At 36.6% G+C, this 23,033-nt stretch overlaps 3 protein-coding genes and 1 pseudogene across 6 annotated transcripts; 2 read left to right on the forward strand and 2 right to left on the reverse strand.

Annotated features, from left to right (window-relative positions):
* Nucleotides 1–1,110: 1,110 nt before the first annotated feature.
* Nucleotides 1,111–10,563, forward strand: LOC129874409 (probable ubiquitin conjugation factor E4). The gene is made up of 16 exons (XM_055949694.1): nt 1,111–2,172; nt 2,682–2,886; nt 3,066–3,217; nt 3,302–3,605; nt 3,754–3,906; nt 4,699–4,902; nt 4,998–5,110; nt 5,229–5,343; nt 7,370–7,459; nt 7,565–7,768; nt 7,855–7,950; nt 8,054–8,176; nt 9,529–9,621; nt 9,702–9,866; nt 9,982–10,071; nt 10,150–10,563. The coding sequence occupies exons 1-16, from the start codon at nt 1,337–1,339 to the stop codon at nt 10,327–10,329; spliced, it is 3,123 nt and encodes a 1,040-aa protein (XP_055805669.1). The 5' UTR covers nt 1,111–1,336; the 3' UTR covers nt 10,330–10,563.
* A 342-nt stretch (nt 10,564–10,905) lies between these two features.
* LOC129874410 (uncharacterized) lies at nt 10,906–14,133 on the reverse strand. Of its 4 annotated transcripts, none has more exons than XM_055949696.1 (7): nt 13,831–14,133; nt 13,227–13,710; nt 12,716–12,854; nt 12,531–12,592; nt 12,060–12,198; nt 11,368–11,482; nt 10,906–11,174 (listed from the first exon to the last, which is right to left on the reverse strand). In XM_055949696.1, the coding sequence occupies exons 1-7, from the start codon at nt 13,973–13,975 to the stop codon at nt 11,146–11,148; spliced, it is 1,113 nt and encodes a 370-aa protein (XP_055805671.1). In that variant the 5' UTR covers nt 13,976–14,133; the 3' UTR covers nt 10,906–11,145. The 4 variants fall into 4 exon arrangements, with proteins under 4 accessions (XP_055805671.1, XP_055805673.1, XP_055805670.1 ...); XM_055949698.1 differs by having other exon boundaries at nt 11,293–11,482; XM_055949695.1 differs by having other exon boundaries at nt 13,227–13,713.
* A 2,162-nt stretch (nt 14,134–16,295) lies between these two features.
* On the forward strand, nt 16,296–18,093 carry LOC129873925 (UDP-glycosyltransferase 708C1-like). Its single transcript, XM_055949117.1, has one exon. The coding sequence runs from the start codon at nt 16,517–16,519 to the stop codon at nt 17,876–17,878; it is 1,362 nt and encodes a 453-aa protein (XP_055805092.1). The 5' UTR covers nt 16,296–16,516; the 3' UTR covers nt 17,879–18,093.
* A 262-nt stretch (nt 18,094–18,355) lies between these two features.
* On the reverse strand, nt 18,356–21,998 carry LOC129873926 (probable mitochondrial saccharopine dehydrogenase-like oxidoreductase At5g39410; annotated as a pseudogene).
* Nucleotides 21,999–23,033: the final 1,035 nt, after the last annotated feature.

Genomic DNA, 23,033 nt, shown 5'->3' on the forward strand with positions numbered 1-23,033 from the left:
AATATTCACATATATATTATTATTATTTTGTATAAAAACATATCCAATATTAAAATTTAAAATTAGATGAATTATAAAGTTAAAATATGATAGATCTAATCATTATTAATTAACTTTTGGGAGTGCTTATTTTTTTCCTTCTAAAAGTACTTTATTTTTCGTTCTAAAAGTGCTTATTTGATATGATCTCCTGTTCGATAATATCCAATTGTCTCTTTGGCCAATTTTTCTTTTCTTGAAAGTGCTTCTTATTTTTTTTTTTTAAAATATCTTATTTTTTAAAAAATTGCTTGATCAAATTTTTGAGATAAAATAAATATTACTAGAGAGTAGCAAAATTGTTTTCAAAAGCTAAAAAAGTTAAGTTTTCCCAAAAATTATTTTTGATAAAAATAAACTTGCAAATATTTTTAAAAAGTTTGATGAAACACTAATTACTGCTCAAATGTATTTTTGAAATAATTTATGAGCCAAACATGTTTATCATCAAAAGTACTTTAAAAAAACACTTTCAAAATATTGATTTCAGAAAATTGATCAAATAGTCTATATGATTATTTAAACTAAAAATAATAATGTGTAATGCGATCATGTTCAAATCCATATCTCAATCCTAGTTATCGATTCTTTTACTTTTCTTAATCAATTATTTATGTTTATTTTTTTTGAGTTAATCTTGAATACAAAGTAAATTAAAAAGCTAATTCATTTCGCATATTTAAATTATACTCAAACTTGACTTGAATTTATTGTATAAAAATTTAGTTTCGATTAACTCAACTTAATCTAGTTCAACGTGAAAGCCTATACATATTTAACCTCTACAAATATGAATTGTTCAAATCAATATATCAATCCATGAATGAATATTATAGATCAAATTCAAAATGAATTATTATCCCAAAGTGATTACATTCGAAATTATTTTAAATAAAATTACGTAATAAGATATTTTACTTATTGAAAATATTTAATAACTTAATGAAATAAAATATACAGTAATTATTATAATGAATTGATCTGAAATGTTTATTCAATCGCGCAAAAAATATAACAATAACATATCAATAATCAATATATATAGTTGTAGAAGTACCAGTTTAAAACACTCCCAAACCCATTAGGGAACGACGCCGTATTAGGAGTTACCTGTAGAGGATGCTTCTCCCTTCAATTCTATGGTTTCTCCAATTTCATCTGCTAATCTCCCATTACACTTATTTTAATCATGGTTTTAGTTTGTAAATCCAGCTCCTTTTCTCTCAATTTCTAGCAAATTCCTTTCTCCCTAATCATCAATTTTTCTGTTTCCACAAAATTTATTGTTGTTGAAATCATGGCGACTACTAAACCACAGAGGACGCCGGCGGAGATCGAGGACATAATTCTTCGGAAAATCTTACTTGTATCACTTGTTGATTCAATGGAAAGTGATGCACGCGCTGTGTATTTAGAGATGACGGCGGCGGAGATTCTAAGCGAGGGCAAAGAATTAAGGTTGTCTAGGGATTTGATGGAGAGGGTTTTAATCGATCGACTTTCAGGCAATTTTGTATCGGCGGAACCCCCTTTTCAGTATTTGGTCAACTGTTATCGTCGGGCACACGAAGAGGGGAAGAAGATTGCGTCCATGAAGGATAAGAATGTTAGGGCTGAGATGGAATTGGTGGTCAAGCAAGTAAAGAGACTTGCTGTATCATACTGTCGGATACATTTAGGGAATCCTGACATGTTTCCCAACTGGGATATGACACCAGCGAATGTATCTCTGTTGCTTCCTTTGTTGTTTTCAGAGGTTTCAAGTTCTGTGGATGTGTTTGGTGGGGGTAGTGGCAGTGGAGGAGTGTCAAGTCCACCTGGTTTTTTGGATGAGTTATTTAAGGATGGAGATTTTGATAGTATGGACCCAATACTGAAGCAGTTGTATGAGGATTTGAGAGGGACTGTGCTAAAGGTTTCAGCTTTGGGTAATTTTCAGCAGCCTCTTAGAGCTTTATTATTTTTGGTTAAGTATCCAGTAGGTGCCAAGTCTCTGGTCAATCATCCTTGGTGGATTCCAAATAGTGTTTATATGAATGGAAGAGTTATCGAGATGACAAGCATTTTGGGTCCTTTCTTTCATGTCAGTGCATTGCCTGACCATACAATCTTCAAGAGTCAGCCGGATGTTGGGTGGGTTAAAATTTATCTCTTAGTCTCTTTAGTTATGTGCTGTTTCCTCAAGTGTATTGTCTGACTTTATACATTGAAGAAAAGTTTTATCCCATTGTAAAATCAATTAGAGAAACAGACACGACAGCCTTTAATACTTGTTCAATCTTTGTTATCATGCTTTTTCTTCATTCTAACTTGTGAAAGAGCATGTCTTTACAATTTTACATTTAAACTTCATTCTCTCAAGTACAACGAGCTAGGAGGAAACATTCCTTATCTTTTTACCTTGAAACTGTTGATTTTTCGGGCATCATCAAGCTAATTGATGGATCTCTTTGGCATCGGTGACTTTAGCATATGCATATCTCTCATTCTCTAACCAATAAGAAGGGGGTTGGGGGGTTGGCCATTTATGACCCTTGGTGAGCGAAGATAGTCTAAGTGATTTTGCATTGACGTATTCTCTGTTGAAGACTTCTATTTTCTACAAAGGACTGATAGATTGTTTCACTTGTGTTGGACAACAGCCAGCAGTGTTTCTCGGAATCTGCAACACGTCGTCCTGCTGATCTCCTATCTTCTTTCACAACTATCAAAACTGTTATGAATAACTTGTATGATGGCTTGGCTGAAGTCCTTATGTCTCTTCTGAAAAATTCAACCATTCGTGAAAATGTCCTTGGATATCTTGCAGCAGTTATAAACAAAAATTCGTCAAGGGCACAGTTGCAGGTAGGATTTCTCTCCAGATCACACTATGGAGCTGTAAAATGTGAAACAGACCTGTAAAGTGTGCATCTGTTGGCTCTGCGATAGATACTTAATTCCACTTATACCTTTTCACCCTGCTATGTGCGGATGTTCCAGGTTTTTCTACTCTGCCGTAACTTCAAAAATATTATGCTTTGCAGGCTGATCCATTATCTTGTGCTAGTTCAGGCATGTTTGTAAACCTCAGTGCTGTTATGCTTCGGCTCTGTGAACCTTTCTTAGATGCCAATTTGACAAAACGCGACAAGATCGATCCCCAATATGTGTTTTCTAGCACCCGTCTGGAACTGAGGTGAATTTTTCTTCTTCCCCATATTCTCCCCCTTTCATCTGCATGTGTGTTTGTTGCTTTAAGATTGCCTATGCTTCATACCAGGGGGTTGACTGCTATGCATGCATCATCAGAAGAAGTCTCTGAATGGATAAATCAAAATAATCCTGGGAAAGTTGACGTCTCTAAAGAAGGCAGTGATGGGGAAAATCGGTTGTTGGCATCTCAGGAAGCTACAAGCTCCGGGAATGCTTCTGGTGGACCTTCAATTCTCAACCATAACAACCCAATATCAAGTAGTAGTGATAAAGCTAGATACCCCTTCATATGTGAATGCTTCTTCATGACTGCACGGGTGCTGAACCTGGGCCTCCTAAAAGCATTTTCAGATTTTAAGCATCTTGTTCAGGTGAGGAGCTGGAATTTGAAGAAAGGAAATACTAAACTATACTTGGTGAAAGAAGGATATCTTGAACCATATGTAACAGTGGATGAAAGGTTAATGTGGTAAGGTCAAGGTGTTTGTACCAAACTAACTATTTAATTATCATCTTTAGGACATTTCAAGATGCGAAGATAATTTGTCTACCATGAAAACCATGCTAGAACAAGCACCATCGCCACAGTTGCAGCAGGAAATATCTCGCTTGGAAAAAGATCTTGAGTCTTATTCACAGGAGAAATTATGCTATGAAGCCCAAATATTAAGGGTATATAAACTTCTCCTTTTTTAATACTTAGTAGGATTATGCAATCTTGAGAATGTGAAGGGATTCTCTTTTTATAGATGCTTTTATTAGGCGGAACCCATCGGTGGCCCCTCAAAGTTGGCACCAACTTTCACTTAGACACTTCAATTAAGATTTGTTCATTTTAGACACCTCAAGTAAGGTTCCGATGTGTCATTTTGACACTTTTTTTTACAATCACCCAAATATCTAAAGTGTGTGTAATACACTTGCCGCTGATGTGTCAAAGTGACCAATTAAATGAAGTTAATGACCACTTTTTTTCTAATCAAAAGTCATTATTTTAAAATTATTTTTTGATATATCTGTCACGTTTCTTCATTTAATTGGTCACTTTGACACATCAGCGTCAAGTGTATTACACACACTTTAGATATTTGGGTGATTGTAAAAAAAAGTGTCAAAATGACACATCAGAACCTTACTTGAGGTGTCCAAAATGAACAAAGCTTAGTTGAGGTGTCTAAGTGAAAGTTGGTGCCAACTTTGAGGGGTCACCGATGGGTTAGGCCGCTTTTATTATATTGTACTCAATGTTATACTTTGCTGTTTTCAAGCAAAGTAGCTCCTTAATGTGGGTGTCAACTTGTAGTGACTGTCTTTACCTTTTCTGAGCATATGTGATTTTTTTGGGGTAAAATATAAAATGTGCAATAAACAGCATCCTAGATTTGAATAGATGTAAGCTATATCTCTGCATTTCCCTACTTATATTATTGGTATACAGAGTTAAAAAGATTGCCTTGTTTTCAGGATGGGGGACTTCTCCAGCGTGCATTATCCTTCTACAGGTTGATGGTTGTTTGGCTGGTCGGGCTTGTTGGTGGTTTTAAGATGCCCTTACCTTCCCCTTGCCCTATGGAATTTGCATCTATGCCTGAGCACTTCGTAGAAGATGCCATGGAGCTGCTAATATTTGCTTCTCGAATTCCTAGAGCTTTGGATGGTGTCTTGCTGGTAGGTTTATTCGTGATCTTTTTATTTCCATTCATATTCTTGTTCTTCATGTGTTCCTTTTTCATATGCAATTCTCTTTTTGCATTGCTTGACAGGACGACTTCATTAATTTCATTATCATGTTCATGGCAAGTCCAGAATATATCAGAAACCCTTACCTTAGAGCAAAGATGGTTGAAGTCCTAAACTGTTGGATGCCCCGCAGAAGGTGATTCAAATATAATCTTTTGTGATATTGCATTTTTTAAAATTACTTCTACTATTATTTGTCTGCGTCTGCTGGGAATCTTGTTGCTGTCGCCTCTCTAAGTGAATTTTTAATGCAGCGGTTCCACTGCGACGTCTACTTTGTTTGAGGGGCATCAACTATCTCTGGAGTACCTTGTGAAAAATCTTTTGAAGCTTTATGTTGACATTGAATTTACAGGTTCCCACACGCAGGTAATGCTTTTGTGCTTTTATCAGGAGATATGTGCTTTGAGAAGTGAATCTGTTCCTATAAAATTCCACCCTGCTCAGGAAGTAGTGATATTTGATGCTAGTTTTTTTCCTTTCTGATCGTTGATGTTAGTTCTTTCTTTTTGCATAACTTTATCAGTTATTTTTAAAGGCTCGCAGGATCTGAAACTTGAACTTACTTTGTCCTGCTTGTGTCGTTCATTTTCAAGACTCCAGGTCACCGGCCTTTCATTTCACCCTTACCTTCTCAAAGTGGAGATTCTTAACATCTGGCTGGAGTGTCAAAATATGTATACTTTTTCTCGAGGGTTGTCAGTAATGTGTTATAGCTTAAAAGTAATCAATGTTTTTTTTTGGTTAAAAGGATGCTTAATATATTAATTAAGTAATAATTGGCAACATTATTAGTTCAGTGATGCCCCATTTGATGATAGTGGAGCCAATATCTGGCCATAATTGTGAATATTACAAACAGAAATATTCCTAGCAAAAATTAGTCCCCGTCATACACTGGAGGAACTGCCAAACACCTTGGTTCAAAAAATGCACTTCTATCCCCCTCCTTTGCCAGCACATCAGCCATCCTATTCTGTTCCCTGCATATGTTTCGGAGAACTGGTGCCCCCAACTGCTGTATTAGTAACCTTCATCCAAAGATTATGTTGTTTTATGGTAAATGGCCATTAGTTATCATGGTAGTAGCTTCTACTGCGTCGATGTTGATCTCCAAAGGTTGGAGATCTTTATCCCCTGCTATTTGTAGCCCATGGAAGATTGCTAGAAGTTCCACCAGGTTGGCAGTATTATGAGCGCATGCCTTAGTGTAACCAATAATCCAATTCCCCCCTATGGTCTCTGAAAAAAGTAATTAATATTTTCCTCTCATAAAAGATATTTCTTGAAGTACTACTACTGTGACATTTTAGGAAGAGTCTATTGTAAAGTAGATATTCTCCAAGAAACTATGTTTGTAGGTATGTTTCTCCATGACTGTTGACATATGCTTACCAACTTATCAGCCTAAATTTTTTGAAAAAAAGGCTTACCAAATGCAGTTCTAAGTATAGATCATCTTATCAACAGTTCCTCAAAAGGGCTTTTTTGAAGGGATTTTGAAATTTGAAGTTAAAGAAGTTATATTTTTTGAAGTATGGCTGTTAAGCGGGACTCGTTTTGCCCAGAGGTTTCAAATACTGTTTTATTGGATCTCTGCTGTTATTATTTCAGCATAAAGAGGTTTGAATGCTGGGTTATGTCATCAGATTTTTTTCCTCTTTTTTGGAAGTCAGAGGTTTTGGGTTTTCTTGGTTCTCTGGTGATACTTGTTTCACCATAAAGAGGTTAAATGCTGGTCTCTGTCTTCAAAATTTTCTTAAAAAGTAGGGTGGCCAGGGATTAAGGGAAAGAAATTGCAGTTTCACTTAAAGAAAATGTGGTGATGAATGTTAGTCTTCTCTCTGATTAAGCCTTCAATCAATGCTGCTGGTATTCCAAATTATTTAGTTAGGGGTCGTTTGGTAGGGTGAATAAGAATAGTGTTGAATGCCTGGATATGGTGAATTACAAATGCCGGTATTAGTTATACTGAGATTATTTCTAATGCAGTGTTTGGTTTGGTATATCAAAAATAACATGCATTGCATATTTTTTTAAAAAAAATTATTTGTTTAGAAAAATACCCTCCATAAATACAGTAGAGAGGATGTGGAAAGGGTTTTGAGGGCTAATTGTGTCTTTAACTATAATAATGCATGCATTAAAATCCCTTGCATTGCTAATACTGTGGTTTCCATGTATTAATTATACCTAACATAACACCAAATAGAGTGCATTAGTTATACATAGATTGAAAAAGTGTACCAAACAAAGTATTGGTAGTACACAAACTAATGCATGCATTATTTTTTCTAATGCATCCTACTAAACGACCGCTTAGTTGCATCAGTTCAGTTGATGATAGAGGCTTCCACTGTGTGCTTTTTAAATGAAATGTCTCCGTGTGCTGCAGTTCTATGATAAATTTAATATCCGCCACAACATTGCTGAACTACTTGAATATCTTTGGCAAGTTCCAAGTCACCGGAATGCATGGAGACAGGTTGGAGTTTTTATCATTTTGGGTGATATTTTGCTATAGACATTGTATAACATAATGCTTGAACCACTCTCCAATAACACTCCATCTGTAACTTCAATATTGCAGATTGCCAAGGAGGAGGAGAAGGGTGTTTATTTGAATTTCTTGAACTTCTTGATTAATGATAGCATCTATCTTCTCGATGAAAGTCTTAATAAAATTCTTGAACTAAAAGAGCTGGAAGCTGAAATGTCTAACACAGCAGAATGGGAGAGAAGACCAGCTCAAGAAAGGCAGGAGAGAACCCGGTTGTTCCATTCACAAGAGAATGTCAGTCTTTAAATCTTTAAATGTTTTTATTTACTAAAGTTATGTAATATGTTCATAGTGTAAGTGAAAGATGCTGGTTGTTTTAGATAATTCGAATTGATATGAAGTTGGCAAATGAAGATGTGAGCCTGTTAGCATTTACTTCAGAACAAATTACTGTCCCTTTTCTTCTTCCTGAGATGGTATGTTCACTATTCAATTTCACTTGTTGTTGTATCGTATTATAGTCGGTGAAGCTGTGGCTTTTAATCTTTTCCCTGAACTTTTCTCAAATTGGTTTTCCAGGTGGAAAGAGTTGCTAGCATGTTGAATTACTTCTTACTTCAGCTGGTGGGTCCACAAAGAAAATCTCTTAGCTTGAAAGACCCTGAAAAGTATGAGTTCCGTCCGAAAGAGTTGCTGAAACAGGTGAATCAAGTTCTTTACTAGATTGCTTGCTCGCTACCTAAATTGGCACCATTGCCTCATCTCCAACAATCCTTGTTTCTAATATCTCAAATGGTCACTCAACTAAGGACTCTTTTCTCAGAAAGTCACTCAACTTTGGTTTTTAATTCAAAAGTCACTCAACTTTGATTTTTAACTCAAAAGTCACTCAACTATGAGTGTTTTACTTACAAAGTCACTCAACCTATTTAATTGATTTTTTATTAAAATTTGTTGACATGAAACTTTTATTTCTAACCAAAATTTTAGAAATTAAAAAGATATTCATTTAAACCATTTAATGACCCGCCCAGTTGATCCTACCCTCTAAAAATATAATCGGGATCAATGAAATTGTCATCCTCTACCTCACCCACCATATTATTTTGGACAACCTCTATTACATTATCCCTTAAACTCAGAACAATATCTCCCTGACTTCTTCAGCTAGCACTATGCTTAAAAAAATTTCAAATTGTGATGATGTTCCGTATAAACACCAATTAAACACAGTGTAGAAAAAAAGATCATAAAACAAACAGAATTCAAAGGTTCTTAAAATAATAAATCTTAACTATTATATTTTGGGGAAAAAGGGTCAATATTATATTTGTGGGTTGGGTCAAGTGGGTGGGTCATGACATGGTTTAAATGGATATCTTTTTATTTTTTAAATTTTTGGTTAGAAATAAATTCCATGTCAACAAATTTTAATTAAAAAAATCAATTATAGATTGGACCTGCAGTCTGGTTCTGCAGGCCGCAGATTAGGGCTTTTCTGTGGTTTGATAACTTTTGCTCCTTTTTGGCATCTTAGGCCACTTTCCTTGAAATCAAACAAAATAAACATAAGAATACTAGCTAATCATGCATTGAGGAGTGAGGACACCTAAACTGTATGCATTTGATGTCAAATGAGCTGTTATTTCACGGCTCATCAGTTCAAGAATCTAAAGCAAGTAATTTGTTGCATATTATAGCACCAAGTAGCATTTGCATTAAGTGTGTCTTAAGCTGTTGTATTTTCCTAGTGTATCATTGTGTTTAACAAAATCTAACATGATTGTTGATGGGGTCTCTGGTCTGAATTTTGTCAAAGCTCTGTCCGGTTTTTCTTTTCTTTCTGACACAAACAAAAATGTATTTCCTTGTTATTTAGCTTTTTTTTTTGTCTCAAGTTATCACATTTCCTAGGTAATCCCCTGTTCCATGAAGTCGCAAACATTTTCTTTTTGTTTAGTGTGTCCTTGTAGACTCCATATTATCCTTCCTAGAATCAAAGAGGAAGATACTTATGTAGAAGTTTTACAATTTCTTTTGTAATGCATGTGAAGATTGTGAAAATATATGTGCATTTAGCGAGAGGAGATAAGGAGAATATCTTTCCATCTGCAATTATAAGAGATGGTCGATCGTACAGTGATCAGGTTCTTACTCTTCAAGTTAATTGCTTCTTAAATTTATTCCTCTGATTGATCTTTGGTGTAACAAGTTGGATTTGGTCCAGATATTTAGTGCTGCAGCTGATGTCCTTAGAAGAATTGGTGAAGACATGAGGGTCATACAAGAGTTCATCGACCTTGGTGCAAAGGCCAAGATTGCAGCTTCAGAAGCAATGGATGCTGAGGCTGCTCTTGGAGACATTCCTGATGAATTCCTTGATCCAATCCAAGTAAGTATCGCCTTTTTACTCAAAAAGTCAAATCAAGTAAGCTCCTAATTCACGAGAGATAGATAGCATCCATATTCATGTTCTTCACTGGGACCAATCTTTATTCGATTTGCAGTATACTTTAATGAAGGATCCCGTCATTCTTCCCTCTTCAAGGATAACAGTGGACCGGCCTGTTATTCAGCGGCACCTTCTTAGTGATAGTGTAAGCCTCTGTTTCTTGGTCTTTTATTCCGCTTAGGAAGAAGATTGCAATTTTTCACGTGTTTCTACTGGTTTACAGACAGACCCGTTTAACCGGTCTCATCTAACTGCGGACATGTTGATTCCCGACACTGAGTTGAAGGCGAAAATCGAAGAGTTCATCCGGTCCCATGCACTGCAGAAGCCTGGGGAGGATTTGAATTTGCAACACACAAAAACAACCATACAAACAACGGATACTTCAAATTTGATTAAGTAGGGATATCTCTTTTTCTGCTTTTGCCCCTGATCATTTATTATATTGAGTCAAGTGATCAATGGTAAAACCTGTTTTGGTAAAACTAGAAAATCATATGCTTATCTTTTTTTCCCTCTATGGGGTAGTTCTTCTTTTCACTTGTCGGTGTCCCCAGTAACTATAGGAATTTATGTTTTGTAAACAAGGGAATCTTCTGAAAAATGGTATATTTATGTTCTCGTAATTTCATTTGAATGTAGTCCTACTAGGCATTCCATTTCCTTGCAAAATGAGTTGTTTATCCTTTCTCAACACAATCAAATGGAGCCTTTTGTTATGGCCCGCCACTTGATCTTGAAGAAGGTAGAAGAATCTAGAGTCTTGGAAAGGTTAGTGGAAGACTCTAGATCCTTAGAAGTCTAAGTCCGTGACACTTTGCTAAGATTTTCTTTTGATTTTTTTTTCACCCCTCACTTTGCCAATCTTTAAACTTGTTTTAGGGGATTAGGGAGGTTAAAGAAAGAAAGTGTGAAGATCAGAAGATGAATCTGAGCATTAAATGTCAAGGGAATTTGCTATCTTTGTGTGAGCAACTCCTTTAAAAAAAATTATGTTGCCAAGTCTTTTAAAACTGGTGCTATAGTTCAAATACAATAGCACTTATAGCAGAATCCTCAACATTTTTGTGAGATATTTTCTCTATGAAATTAAAAAATGCAATAAACTGTTAAACCTCAAAAAGTGGTTGTTCAATGTAAGAATAAAAAAGAGTACAAAGTAAAAGCTATACATAAGTTTGCATCAGTTCCAAATGCAAATGCTCAGCTGCTCAGTTGTTCAAATGTCTGGGAATATACATGGAAGATCTGACAATAATTAAAAATGAAAATCAACAGTCATTCAAAATCTAAACACATGAAACAAAAAATAGTCATATTTGAAAAAAAGATGTTAGTATAGGTCATTAGTTCTGTAGGAAAGTACCTGGCGCTACGTGCAAATAGGCACACCTTCCTTCTAAAACTAGTTTGATCACTTAAAGCTTTGATTTAAGCTCACCTATCTTTCTTTCTGCATATTCTTGAGCAATTCGAATTGCATTATCGTTGTGGCGCAAAGAAAACTCTGCTAGCAAGATTTGGCCTTCCTCACTAGTTAGATCACCATGGCATCCCTTAAAAAGAAAAAAGAAAACAACTTTCTGTAAGTGGAATCTTCGAGTTCATAAATAAAAGATGGCTAGATGCTTGTGCAGGTGAGATTTTAAGCAACTATGATCAACTACACCTTCACCTTAACAAAGTTCAGAATTTTTCAACGTATAATAATACAGGAGAGAATTCAATTACTTCAGGTTGATGTCAACAACCAAATTTGGAACAAGTTCAAAAGATTTAACACCATAGGAATAGTGTGGGAACTCAATTGTTAGGAGAGAAGCAACATTGGCAGATGATTGTACCACTATTTCCCATTACCACAAAAAGCTAAAAAGAGGGGGAAAAAACCATACTTTGTAGCTAATAAAGCATGTATAACCTTTAGCCCACACCCCCATCTGAAAGGAGGGAAAAAACAGAAATGCGTGTATCACACAAAATAAAAGGTAATCCTAGCCTATTGTTTTCTCATTTACATTGGATGTACAGCAATCCTATGATCCCAGCCCCACTCCATCAGAGGAGAAAATATTAGAAAGGGATTAGAAATAAGAATTAAATGGATGTTCAGCAGCACTATGGGGAACGCACCAAGCGAGAAGTTCTGTCACAGATGGCATGGTGCATAAGAAGGCCAGCAGCAACAGAAACATTGAACGAGTCTACCATGCCTTTCATTGGAATACTGCAGTGCAAGTCTGATGATCCAAGAGCCTCGTCACTTATTCCCCTACAAACAACAATATCTTATCTAGTTGTGGTTTATCTCAGAAAAATTAATCATAGTCCATCCATGCAAACTTGCAAAGAAGCAAAATTGCTATTATCTCTGCTTTTACAAGGAAATAGAATAAGATCTTCAGCACAAAGAAAATCGTTAAAACAGAGAACCAAAGAAGACAAGAAAGAAACTGATTACACATTCTAACATAAAACCTGGCCGCATATGCTAATGATTACAGTGTATATGTGACAAAATATAGTATTCCCTGCCAGCGGGTAGGAATAGGATCAAAGCTGAATAACTATTCTTGAACCAGGTCAGTAGAATATAGCACTTACCTAAGTTCATTTCCCACAACAATTGCAGTTGGGCATGACCAGTCCATATCGTACACAGAAACCTACAACAGAAATACAACATTCAATAAACATCTTGAGAAAACACTAAAAAAAAGAAACACAAAACTGAGCATACAAATTTTCACTGGCAATGCAGTATCAGAAATAAGAGAGGACCATTATACCGTGTCCATTCCAAGATGTGTTGTCGCAATGCGATAACCACGTGATTTCAAAACTTTGAAACACTCATGAACAGAATCCCATAGTTCGATATCCAACCATTTCTCAGCTCCCATGCTGACATGTCGATTCTCCCTGTACCTGTAGGCAGATAGTAAATATCAAGGCACTTGCACAAACAATGCTCAACAAAGCTAATTAGCCTATAAATACTGTTCTCTTCATGCAAAACCAAAATTTTTGGAGCTTTGACAGGTTCTTTTTGGCAGTTAGACAGTAAACCAATACTGGAATTCTTTGCACTAAACCTTTAATCAACATGACGACTAAGTAAACCACAAAATGCATTTTTTCACTGATTATAACCGTGAGTTGGCTAAAAACACAGGATCAAACATTCTTCTTTTTTTCCTTGCCAAATGAGGGGAAACTAAATCTGCCAATAATCAATCAATATGGAGCAATGAGCATGGTGAGAAACAAAAATGCATTTTCACCTAAAGTGCTGAGCACCTTTTCGAACTGTCACAAGCTACAACATGGACTGACTGAATGCCCAGTGCATCAGCTGAGCGAAATGTAGCTGAAACATTGCCAAAATCACTCAAACCTTCAACCACCAAACATACTGAATATGTCCTATTCTTTACAGCATGGCGAAACCTCTCTTTCCTCGAATCCATTATATACGGATTCAATGCTTCCAATATCTCCGAACTACTCAAAGACACACTTCCCGCCTTAACTTTATCCAAATATGGAAACCAATGCTCCTGATGACCCAGGCCCTCCGTATCAGGCCTGCGTTCCATTTTCATCAGCTTTGATACATCATCTCTGTTGTATAGCAACTCCTCTACTGTGTCTTTGGATTTTTCCTCCGGAATTTCAACGGCAACATGCGGAACTGCCATTTCCTCCGAAGTTTCCAGTGAAATTTCTCCTTGAGTGCTGCCATATCGTCTTGAAGTGGATCTACAGGGTTCGATACTGAATGCTACTTGCAAATTTCAAAACGAAATACGATAGAGAATGAGGTTAATACAGAAGCGTACAAACGTAGATACAACATAGAAGTACCTGGTTGTATCATTAAGCAAACACTTTAAATAGGTACCTGGATTGAGAGATAGTAGAGGCAGCGGCCGCAAAGGAGAAAAAATGGATGAAATGTGAGAAGAAAAACTTCTCCGGTAGCTGCTTCGAGTTTGTAACTCAAGAAACGAAATTGAGGAGCGAACTAGGGTTTTGCAGGTGTTCATGGCAACAACTTCTTCGTACTTACTTCACTGCTAGTCGGAAATGGAGATTCCGCGGAGGATTGAACTGGAGTAGACGAAGGAGGAGCAAAACGACGTCGTCAAGAACACGTTCAATTTGGATCTAAAGCCCATCCTAAGCCCAACCCAACTTCATTTCAGACAGCTTAATGGCAATATGTCCAAAATCGCACGTTTGATGCTATAAATAGCGTTTGTACGTGAGATGAAATAGAAATGTGATTTCATCTTGTGATTTGAAATTATGAGATGAAAATAACGTTTGAACGTGAAATATAATTTCAAATTCTCCAGAAAGCTTAGCTTATTTCAATATAGGGATAGAAGGGAGAAGGTTGTGAAGGTGGTCTCGTTATCCATGCCTCTGGTCGGATGAATGGAGGACCGATCGATTTGGGTTTTCATGAGTGTTGGCGAATTCTGGAGTGCCTGCCAAGGGCGCTGCTAGCGCATATCCCAGGGTGATCATCACCACACCTCACATCTCGGCACAGTGGAACGTGTAACCCGCATGCTGTTTCATTCAATTACATTTGTTTCTTTAATCCATAACTTAAAAGAACGTAGTAGCAAGGGACAGCCCGCCCATACAGTTAGCGGGGAGGATGACACTACTGGCAAAGATTGGGTGTGAATTCCATCACGCTTTCACATTTTTCTAATACAAAATTTGACCCTAAAAATTATATTTTGTACAAAAACTCGTTATTTTATATCTACATAATTTTTTGCGAGTATACCAAAGGAGTGATGAAATATTCACGGAATATGGACATGATGATACATTTACTAATAATGTTGTACAACAAATGGATCAAAGTAAAGAGTAAGAGCCAGTTTGGATTGGCTTTAAGTTGGTCAAAATCAACTTAAAGCCCCTTTTCAGCTTTTGGATATGTTTGCCTAATGCTAACTTTAAGCCAGAAAGTTCTTAAAGTCAGTCAAAAATGAAAAGTTAGGATTCCTAACTTTTTTTTCCTAAGTGCTTAAAGTCATTTTCTTTGACCATGAAAATTACTTTTATATCCCTTATATTTTAACTGAATTTCCAAACTACATTTTTTATTCTTTTAACCCTAAAATTCACATAATTTTCTTCATTTAAGCACTTTTATCCAAACACTCAACTGCTTATTTATAAAAATAACTTTCAGCACTTTAAAGTTCTAAAAGCACTTCATACATAAAAGTTACTTTTTTTAAGCCCATCCAAACGGGCTCTAATACACTACAACTTATGTTCAATTTTACTTTTTTATTTGTATTTTTTTTAAGAATAGCTTTGTGATAGTATATTATACTTTTGTTACGAACTTTGCTTATTTGGTAAGATTGTATAAAGAATTGGGGTAATTTTAAAAGTTTTCACATTTATGCATTTTTTTAATGTTTATGAGCAAAAATTACAACTTGAAAATCCAAATTGTATGTTCAAACAAAATTTCAATTTCATCTCATATAATTTTATATCATGATTTCATCTCACATGATCAAACGGGCCTTTAGAAGATTATATACTCCCTCTGTATATATTTGTTATTTGTCCACTATGTTAAAAACAATTATTTATTTTTGCTTATACAGTTTAAAAAATTAAGCGATAACTTATTATTTTATATCTATTTTACCCTTATTATTAAGTATTATAATTACCCTTAGTAAAATTAGTATTTTGTTTATTGTTTCTTAAAAAGTGTGGCTAGTCAAATAAGTAAATATGGATGGAGGGGATAAGGGTATGTTCATTCAACTATTTTGTTACCCTAAAAAGTTAAAATTATTAGTATTACCGCACTCAGTTGACACTCTATTCCATTATTTTTCTGGACGAGGTAAATTGAACATATTGATCGTAACTCCTGTTTTTGTAATTAAATTGTATGCTACGTAAATATTTGAATTAGCATTTCTCTTAAATTTGTAAAAAAAGATATGTGATCAGCATTTCATTTTAGTAATTGTATGAAAGAATATGTCCATTCATCAACTAAAAATTCACCAGGTATCCACACTGGAGCCCGACTAAATCCGGATTCACGCTGGAAAGTCCCACATTGGGGTAAAACGTTCTTTAACAAAGGCGACTCCGTATCCAAGGGAACTCGAACCCAAGACCTCTTGATTAAGGATGAAGGAGTACTTACCACTCCACCACAACTCTCGTTGGTCAACAGTATCATTTAAAATTGCACCAACAATGCAGTACTTTATAGAACACAACAGTTTACTGTGCTTCTAAACTGATTTTGGAATTTATAAATCAAACAAATACTGGCCGTTGATAACTTAAATGAAACCTAACTCGCACAATTAATAGCCAAAATGAAAGAATATTAAATGCAAGCAAGTGTTGTTGGACCAGTAGGTGTTAATTGTGTTGGGAAGAATTTAGAACTAATAAATATCAAGTCTAGACTTCTCCAAACAAACAGAGTTTTTCAGGAATTTAGAAAAGTATATCATCGCCGTTCTTAAACGAGACTCGGGTGAAGTAACACGACTTGAGTAGATAGATTTTGAAAGATGGAACCTCATGTCGCTCTACTTCCAAGTGCTGGAATGGGGCATTTGATGCCATTTCTTCGCTTCGCTTCCATGTTAGCTTCTCGCAATTGTAAGGTCACTTTACTCACAGCCCAGCCTATTGTCTCCGCTGCTGAATCTAACCATTTGAATAGCTTCTTTTCCGCGCATCCACACATTCAACGCCTTGATTTTCATGTCGTTCCCCTCCAGTCGTCCAATCCTCATGGTGATCCCTTCTTTCTCCAGTTTGAAGCTATTACTCGCTCTGTTCATCTTCTTCCTCCTCTTCTATCTTCTTTATCTCCACCTATCTCTGCTCTTTTTCTTGACTTTGCTGCTGCAACGTGCGTTGATCAGCTTGCTGATGATCCGTCATTGTCTATATCCTACTACATCTTAAGTACAACTTCTGCTAGATTTTTTTCTCTTATTACCCACCTACCCAACTTGAGTCTCGAAAGAAGTTGCGAAAACTTGCAGCTCCCTGGTTTACCTTCATTTTCAATATCGAACATTCCTCCTCCTTTGTTCAATCCAGAGAATCTCTTCACAACTCAGTTGATCTCAAACGCTCGAGCTATCTCCAAAGTTAAAGGTGTTGTTTCCAACACGTTCCATTGGTTTGAAGCGGAGACAATTGGAGCCCTCAACAGTGGCAAGATCTCTATTACTCTTCCTCAGTTTCTGCCAATTGGACCTTTCAAGCCTTACGAAGGCCATGGAAAATGCTCTCATCTTTCTTGGTTAGATGAACAACCTGCCAAATCGGTTGTATATGTTAGCTTTGGAAGTAGAACAGCTATGTCGAAGGACCAAATAAAAGAAATAGGAGGAGGATTGTTAAAGAGCAAGGAAAAGTTCCTCTGGGTATTAAAGTCCGTCAAAGTAGATAAAGCAGAGGAAATAGAGATAGAAGAATTGGTAGGACGTTCACTCCTCGAAAAAATGGAAGAGAAGAAATCGGGGATAGTTGTTAAAGAGTGGGTTAAACAGGAAGAGATTTTAGCACATCCTGCAATAGGAGGATTCTTTAGCCACTGTGGTTGGAATTCGGTGATGGAAGCAGCTCAGAGAGGAGTACCCATGCTGGCTTGGCCACTACACGGGGACCAAAGGTTTAATGCAGAGGTGGTGGAGAAGGCAGGGTTGGGGTTGTGGCCAAAACATTGGGGTTGGCTGGGCGAGAGAGTAGTAAAGTCGGAAGAGATTGAAGAGAAGATTGAAGAACTAACGCACAATCACAAGTTGAGGTCCATGGTTCAGAAGGTCAGCAAAGAGGCTGCACAGGCTTGGGAAATTGAGGGTACATCAGAAAAAGTTCTTGGACAAATAATTGAAATGCTGAAGCTCAAAGTTTGAAATGTTTGATCTCTCACCTTATGAGTTTTAAATTTCCTGTTCTTACGAGAAGTAGTAATTTACCAGTTAATAAGATTGGCTGCCAAGTCCAATCAAGATTATCAAATTGTTTACTTATATTACTCATATACACACACGACAGTTTTGTGATCTGATGCAGATACTAAAATTGATTCCTAACTGTTCCTTAACCAAACAAGCATATGAAAGTGATCAAATACCTAATTGCACAAAACTATTCTTCTCTTTTCCTCTGAATTCGACACAATAGTAGCATAATGATGGTAGGAATGTAATTGGGGCCACCCCTTTAATCTTTACAAAGCATCAGCTAATCGATTTGAACCAGTAATCAGGATGTCTCATTCAATTATCAACTCTGCAAAGCCAGTTCACATATTATTTCCCCCAGGTGGTCTGGGAGTGGGACAAATGGTTCCATTTTTTGAACTAGCTTCCATGTTGGCTTCATAGAGATGTAGAATCTCCTTCATTGCCATGCTACTTGAAATCCATACTACAAAGTCGAGCTTTATCTCCAACTTTTTCTCCGATCACCCAGAAATCAAGATACAAGGACTTGCCAGACCTAATAAATTTTCAAAAAAAAATAAAGCTTATCCAGTTACCTAAGAACATTAAAGAAGAAAAAGAATAACGGCCAGGGATTCTAGAGTTAGCCAGGAAAGTTATAAGTAACATCAAAAGATTTTCCATATGACTAAAACTGCAGAGAACTACAATTTCGGTAGACAGTTTTCTTTGAAACAATGTCAAAAGATATTCCATTCTGTTGAACCCTATCTTGGAGGTCTGTCGGGCCAAAAGCAATCCCAGGAGGGAAAACACCTCCTTTTGGAAGATTGTCTCGTTCCTCTAGCAAAATAAGGGCACACTGGACTAGAATGATTGGAGTTGTCAAATAATCAATCTCAGGTCCCATTACTCTTGTAATTATCTCCGTATCAGGTTTCCTGTTCCCTTGTGACGCAAGGCTGCCATCACTAAACCCCTGTCCAACAAATCACATCTTAAAAGTAGCACTTGCCACTTCATCCTCAGTTGGACCTTTTTTCCTGAAAAATCCAAGACTGAACACTGAAGGGAAGTTCAAGAGCAGCCACCTGCCTATACCAGTTTAACCAAAGAGAGCAATGAACTTGCCAACTGTAATGAAACGAACAACACCTAACAGAGATTTCAAAGTTATATTCATACCAAAGCGAACCGGCTTTATGGTAGACCAAAATGCCTCCCTCCTCTCAATCTGTTCGGTGCTTTCATTAACACCGGGTAAACCACGAGAATCTTCAGCCAAACATGAAAGTGTTCTCTGTACCACAGTTGCATCTGCTGATGGTAACTTTACAGCCCAAAGCCCAACTTTCTTTAGGTGATTTACCATTGAACCTTTAAGAAAAGCACCAGGAATCTGAATCAAACAAGAAAATATTGGATAGTGAGAGAGAAATACTATGTTTCACAGATCTGATGTGTTATATCAGAAAACATGAATACTATCCCCATAGATTCAGATCAAGTGAATGAATCTCTATCATTTGGTTTGATAAATCCCACCATTTACTCATTCATTCCACCAGAAATCAACCATAATGTTTATGAAACCCTATGATACATGCATTCATCATATCAATCACATGGTTTATGAATCCCTACCACATACTCATCAATGTCAAAAGTGGGTTCTCCAAGTTGCAAAATGTGGACATTGACTAAAAGTTGCACCTTCAAACACATAATGACTAATCGACTTCTAAGCTTTAAAGACCAATTGCTGGTTATCATACAGCTATTTCACCAGTGAAAGAAAAGAGTAATGAAGATAGAATAGTTATGCAAGGATTTGGTGTATGTGATTGAACTGAGCATTCCGAGGCCCTTCACTTTTTTCTTTATCAATTTGCTCTACTGCGTTAAGATCTAATTACATTACTCTTTCTCATTATTAATGCAATCTTTTCAAAGATAAAATAAGTTCTCATTTAGCAGCCTTCGGGCAACCTATCTACCATTATTCCCAGCCGCTTGATCAGCCCACCACAGTAGTAGATAGTAATACTGCATCAATAATTGTTCACCATCAAAAGCAGACTGATGGAACTACTTATTGTAAAAGTGTTTATCTGGGTATGCCTTCATAGAGGAAGGAATAGAGAAACGAAAAGGGCAAAGCATGAAACTAAAGATTCTAACAGCAGTAATCACATTTTAATACCTTCAATCACTCACAAATTACTATTCAGCTTATAATTTTCCCATTACACAAGGCTTTAGTGCGAATTGATTAAAACTAGAGGGATATTTTGCTTGCTGTAAAGCACACTCACGGTAAATCTGTTTCCAGTGGTTCATGTTACGGAGTCAAATCATTAAAATTTACTAAGATTTCTCCACAAAAGAACGCAAAAGTTGGCAGAAACTAGGATTTGGGCAAGCCGGATCTAAAATTGTGGTTAACACATAATATTGAGTTACATTTTTCCGCATGAGTTGTTTAACGGCTTTCAAAGGAGTTCACAAAAATCATGGGTTACTCCACCCATATCCTTAAACTTTTGCATTGAAAGCTTAGCTTCTTTCATATGGTATCAAAATAAACATTTGGTAAGTTATTCCCTGTTGAAGCGAGTAACCCCGAAATCAGGGTTAAACACCAGGAGGGTGCTGAGTGACATTTGCCGTGCATGAGCTGTGGTTCTTACTTTTGATATCTCGCATCATCAGTTGTTTACCATGTTTTGATTTTGTTGTTCACCGTGTAGTTGATATGTTTTCTGCATTGTGTTATTCTTCTTTGTACTTGAATTTGCTGCACTAGAGACAAGGTTCTTTCAGAAACAAAATCTTTACCACCACGAGGTAGTGATAAGGTTTGCCTACACTCTACTCTCTCCAAACCCCACTTGCGAGATTTCACTGGGTGTGTTGTTGTTGTGGATGTTTGAATTCTTTCCAGTCTTAGTTAAAAGTTTGACTATCTTTTCATACGCATTACTAGAGACGAGTATATAAATCATACGATATCAAGATAAATATTTCCATTTATGATGACTGCAGTTTTACATAACCATAAAATGGAAAGTAACCAGCAATGAAGAGAAGGTGATAGGATCTTACCACAGGACGAGGCCTCTTGGGTCTGGAGCGCCTTAGTTCTTGTAATTTGTCCGCGTTAGCCACACCAAGCACCGCTGACTTGTATGTCCCCAAATTTCCAACAATCCTCTTGTCCGATTCTAGACTAATGTAGGCCTCAACCTTACTGCAAATTGCCGGCGGCATCCACTGTCTCGAATTGAACATCCAGCCTAATTCAGCAGGAATAGAATCAAACCCACAAGCCGAAACAACTAACGATCCATTCTCCACAGCCTTATCATGGTACTTCACCTCTATCCTCTCCATAAACTCCAGCTCTCCACATATATCCAAGTAATCGCATCCGGAATCAACACAGGCCTCAACGACCGGTTCTCCATAAAGACGAAATGGTCCGACACAGTTGAGGATGATCTTAGTCCGGCAAGCGAGGTAACGGAGAGAAGACGATTCGGTGGTTTGGGCGGTGAGGATGGGGATTTCGGGTGGTGGGTTTCGGCCGGAAGCCCATTGCCGAGCCTGGGAAAGTTTGGTCCATGAGAAGGCTGAAAGGAAGCTCGAACGAAGTGAGAGGGTGGATGTAATTCAGCTCGACCTAAAGTGTTACGGCCTGCTATGGCTAAGTTGTTCAATGGGGAAGAAGGAACATTGAGGAATTTGAGAGCTTCTCTAATGAGGTGTTTGCCTGTAAAACCTGAAGCACCTAAGATGATCACGTCGTAAGTTGGGTTCGGGTTTGGGCTGAGTTTTTGTGACATGGCCCGATTGGAAATTGTAAAACATGTTGGATAGTGTCCAAAACAGTCCAATACATTTGGCAAAATGGTCCTATTTCTTTTGTATGCATCACTAATAGTCCACATATTCTGGCAAAATGATGCACTTCTGATCCAGCTTCCGTCAGTTTTTTAACGGGGAGAAAAATCCCACGTACGCCTCACGTGATTTTTCTCTCTCCCGCCAAACTTGTAGCAGAGAATCCGTTAAAATCAATGCTCCTTCTCCTGCATGTATTGCAGTGCATTTATGGTGCCAGCCGCCATGAGATGTTTTTTTCATAAAAGATTTTTATTTTTATATATAATTAAGAGATATGAAAAAAAATCATTTTTTAAATATATTTTGTTAATGATCCAGAGATCTTAATCCTCTAAAGCAATTGACTCTCCTAATTAATTTGTATTTCTATTGTTCCAAAATTCTTGCATGTAGAATACTATTGCAATATGTTTCATCCGGGACCTAATTCTCCACGATACGAGTTCTAATCTTAGATATAATACAAAAAGTTAACATCTTGTTGTGTCTTTTCCCATTTTGTTCTTTCGTCTAAAAAGGATTTAAGACAGCAAATTCCAAAAAGTTAAGAAGCTAGGGACGTGCATACTGCTCGATGATTTCATTGTAGGAAAAATTACCGGGCTAAAAAAATCAACTTTGAATTAGTGCAATTGACAAATATTGTATAAACAACATATACATCTCTGATATATAGTTATACATTATATATACACACTCATGTCTTATTACTAATCAATAAACATGAGAGATCATGAGATTGTATAGTAACACACACAGAGAGAGAGAGAGAGAAGGGAAGAAGAAGGACGATCTTCGTAATGAGAAAATGAGGTGTGAGGAAGAGCAAACCTTCGAAAGTTACCTACTTCTTTAGTGATTGTTTTTTGAGGAGCTCTATAGTTGGGGCTTTAAATAACGACAGAAGGTTGCAAAATCGGATTTGGTTTAATGGAGTACGCAGTTGGATGAGTAACACTTCTTCTATTTATTTATTAAGTGTCTAAATTGGGTTAATTTGGATCTCATCGGATTACAGTTATTTGTTTTTATAAACTTATCTATCTTTACTCACAAATTTTTACACTACTAAATTAATATTCATCAGATTTAGACATATAAAAATAGGAACAAAAGTCCTATACGAACTTCAGTTTTTAATGAGCATGGAGTGTTGAAGAGTTACTAATGCCGATGCTCAATAATATTTTTGGTTGTTGGGGATCTGATGCGTACC

Source organism: Solanum dulcamara, chromosome 11 (genome assembly GCF_947179165.1).
Source record: "Solanum dulcamara chromosome 11, daSolDulc1.2, whole genome shotgun sequence".
Classification (NCBI taxonomy): domain Eukaryota; kingdom Viridiplantae; phylum Streptophyta; class Magnoliopsida; order Solanales; family Solanaceae; genus Solanum; species Solanum dulcamara.

What these genes read in the sequence shown, in the direction of transcription:
- LOC129874409 (XM_055949694.1), top strand. Translation starts at nt 1,337, where the DNA reads ATGGCGACTACTAAACCACAGAGGACGCCGGCGGAGATCGAGGACATA. An exon ending in TGTTCCATTCACAAGAGAAT is followed by an intron (nt 7,769 to 7,854) that starts GTCAGTCTTTAA and finishes TGGTTGTTTTAG; the next exon opens with ATAATTCGAATTGATATGAA. An exon ending in CGAAAGAGTTGCTGAAACAG is followed by an intron (nt 8,177 to 9,528) that starts GTGAATCAAGTT and finishes ATGCATGTGAAG; the next exon opens with ATTGTGAAAATATATGTGCA.
- LOC129874410 (XM_055949695.1), bottom strand. Translation starts at nt 13,975, where the DNA reads ATGAACACCTGCAAAACCCTAGTTCGCTCCTCAATTTCGTTTCTTGAG. An exon ending in TCTACTATCTCTCAATCCAG is followed by an intron (nt 13,714 to 13,830) that starts GTACCTATTTAA and finishes GAAATTTGCAAG; the next exon opens with TAGCATTCAGTATCGAACCC. An exon ending in GTTGTGGGAAATGAACTTAG is followed by an intron (nt 12,199 to 12,530) that starts GTAAGTGCTATA and finishes TGTTGTTTGTAG; the next exon opens with GGGAATAAGTGACGAGGCTC.
- LOC129873925 (XM_055949117.1), top strand. Translation starts at nt 16,517, where the DNA reads ATGGAACCTCATGTCGCTCTACTTCCAAGTGCTGGAATGGGGCATTTG.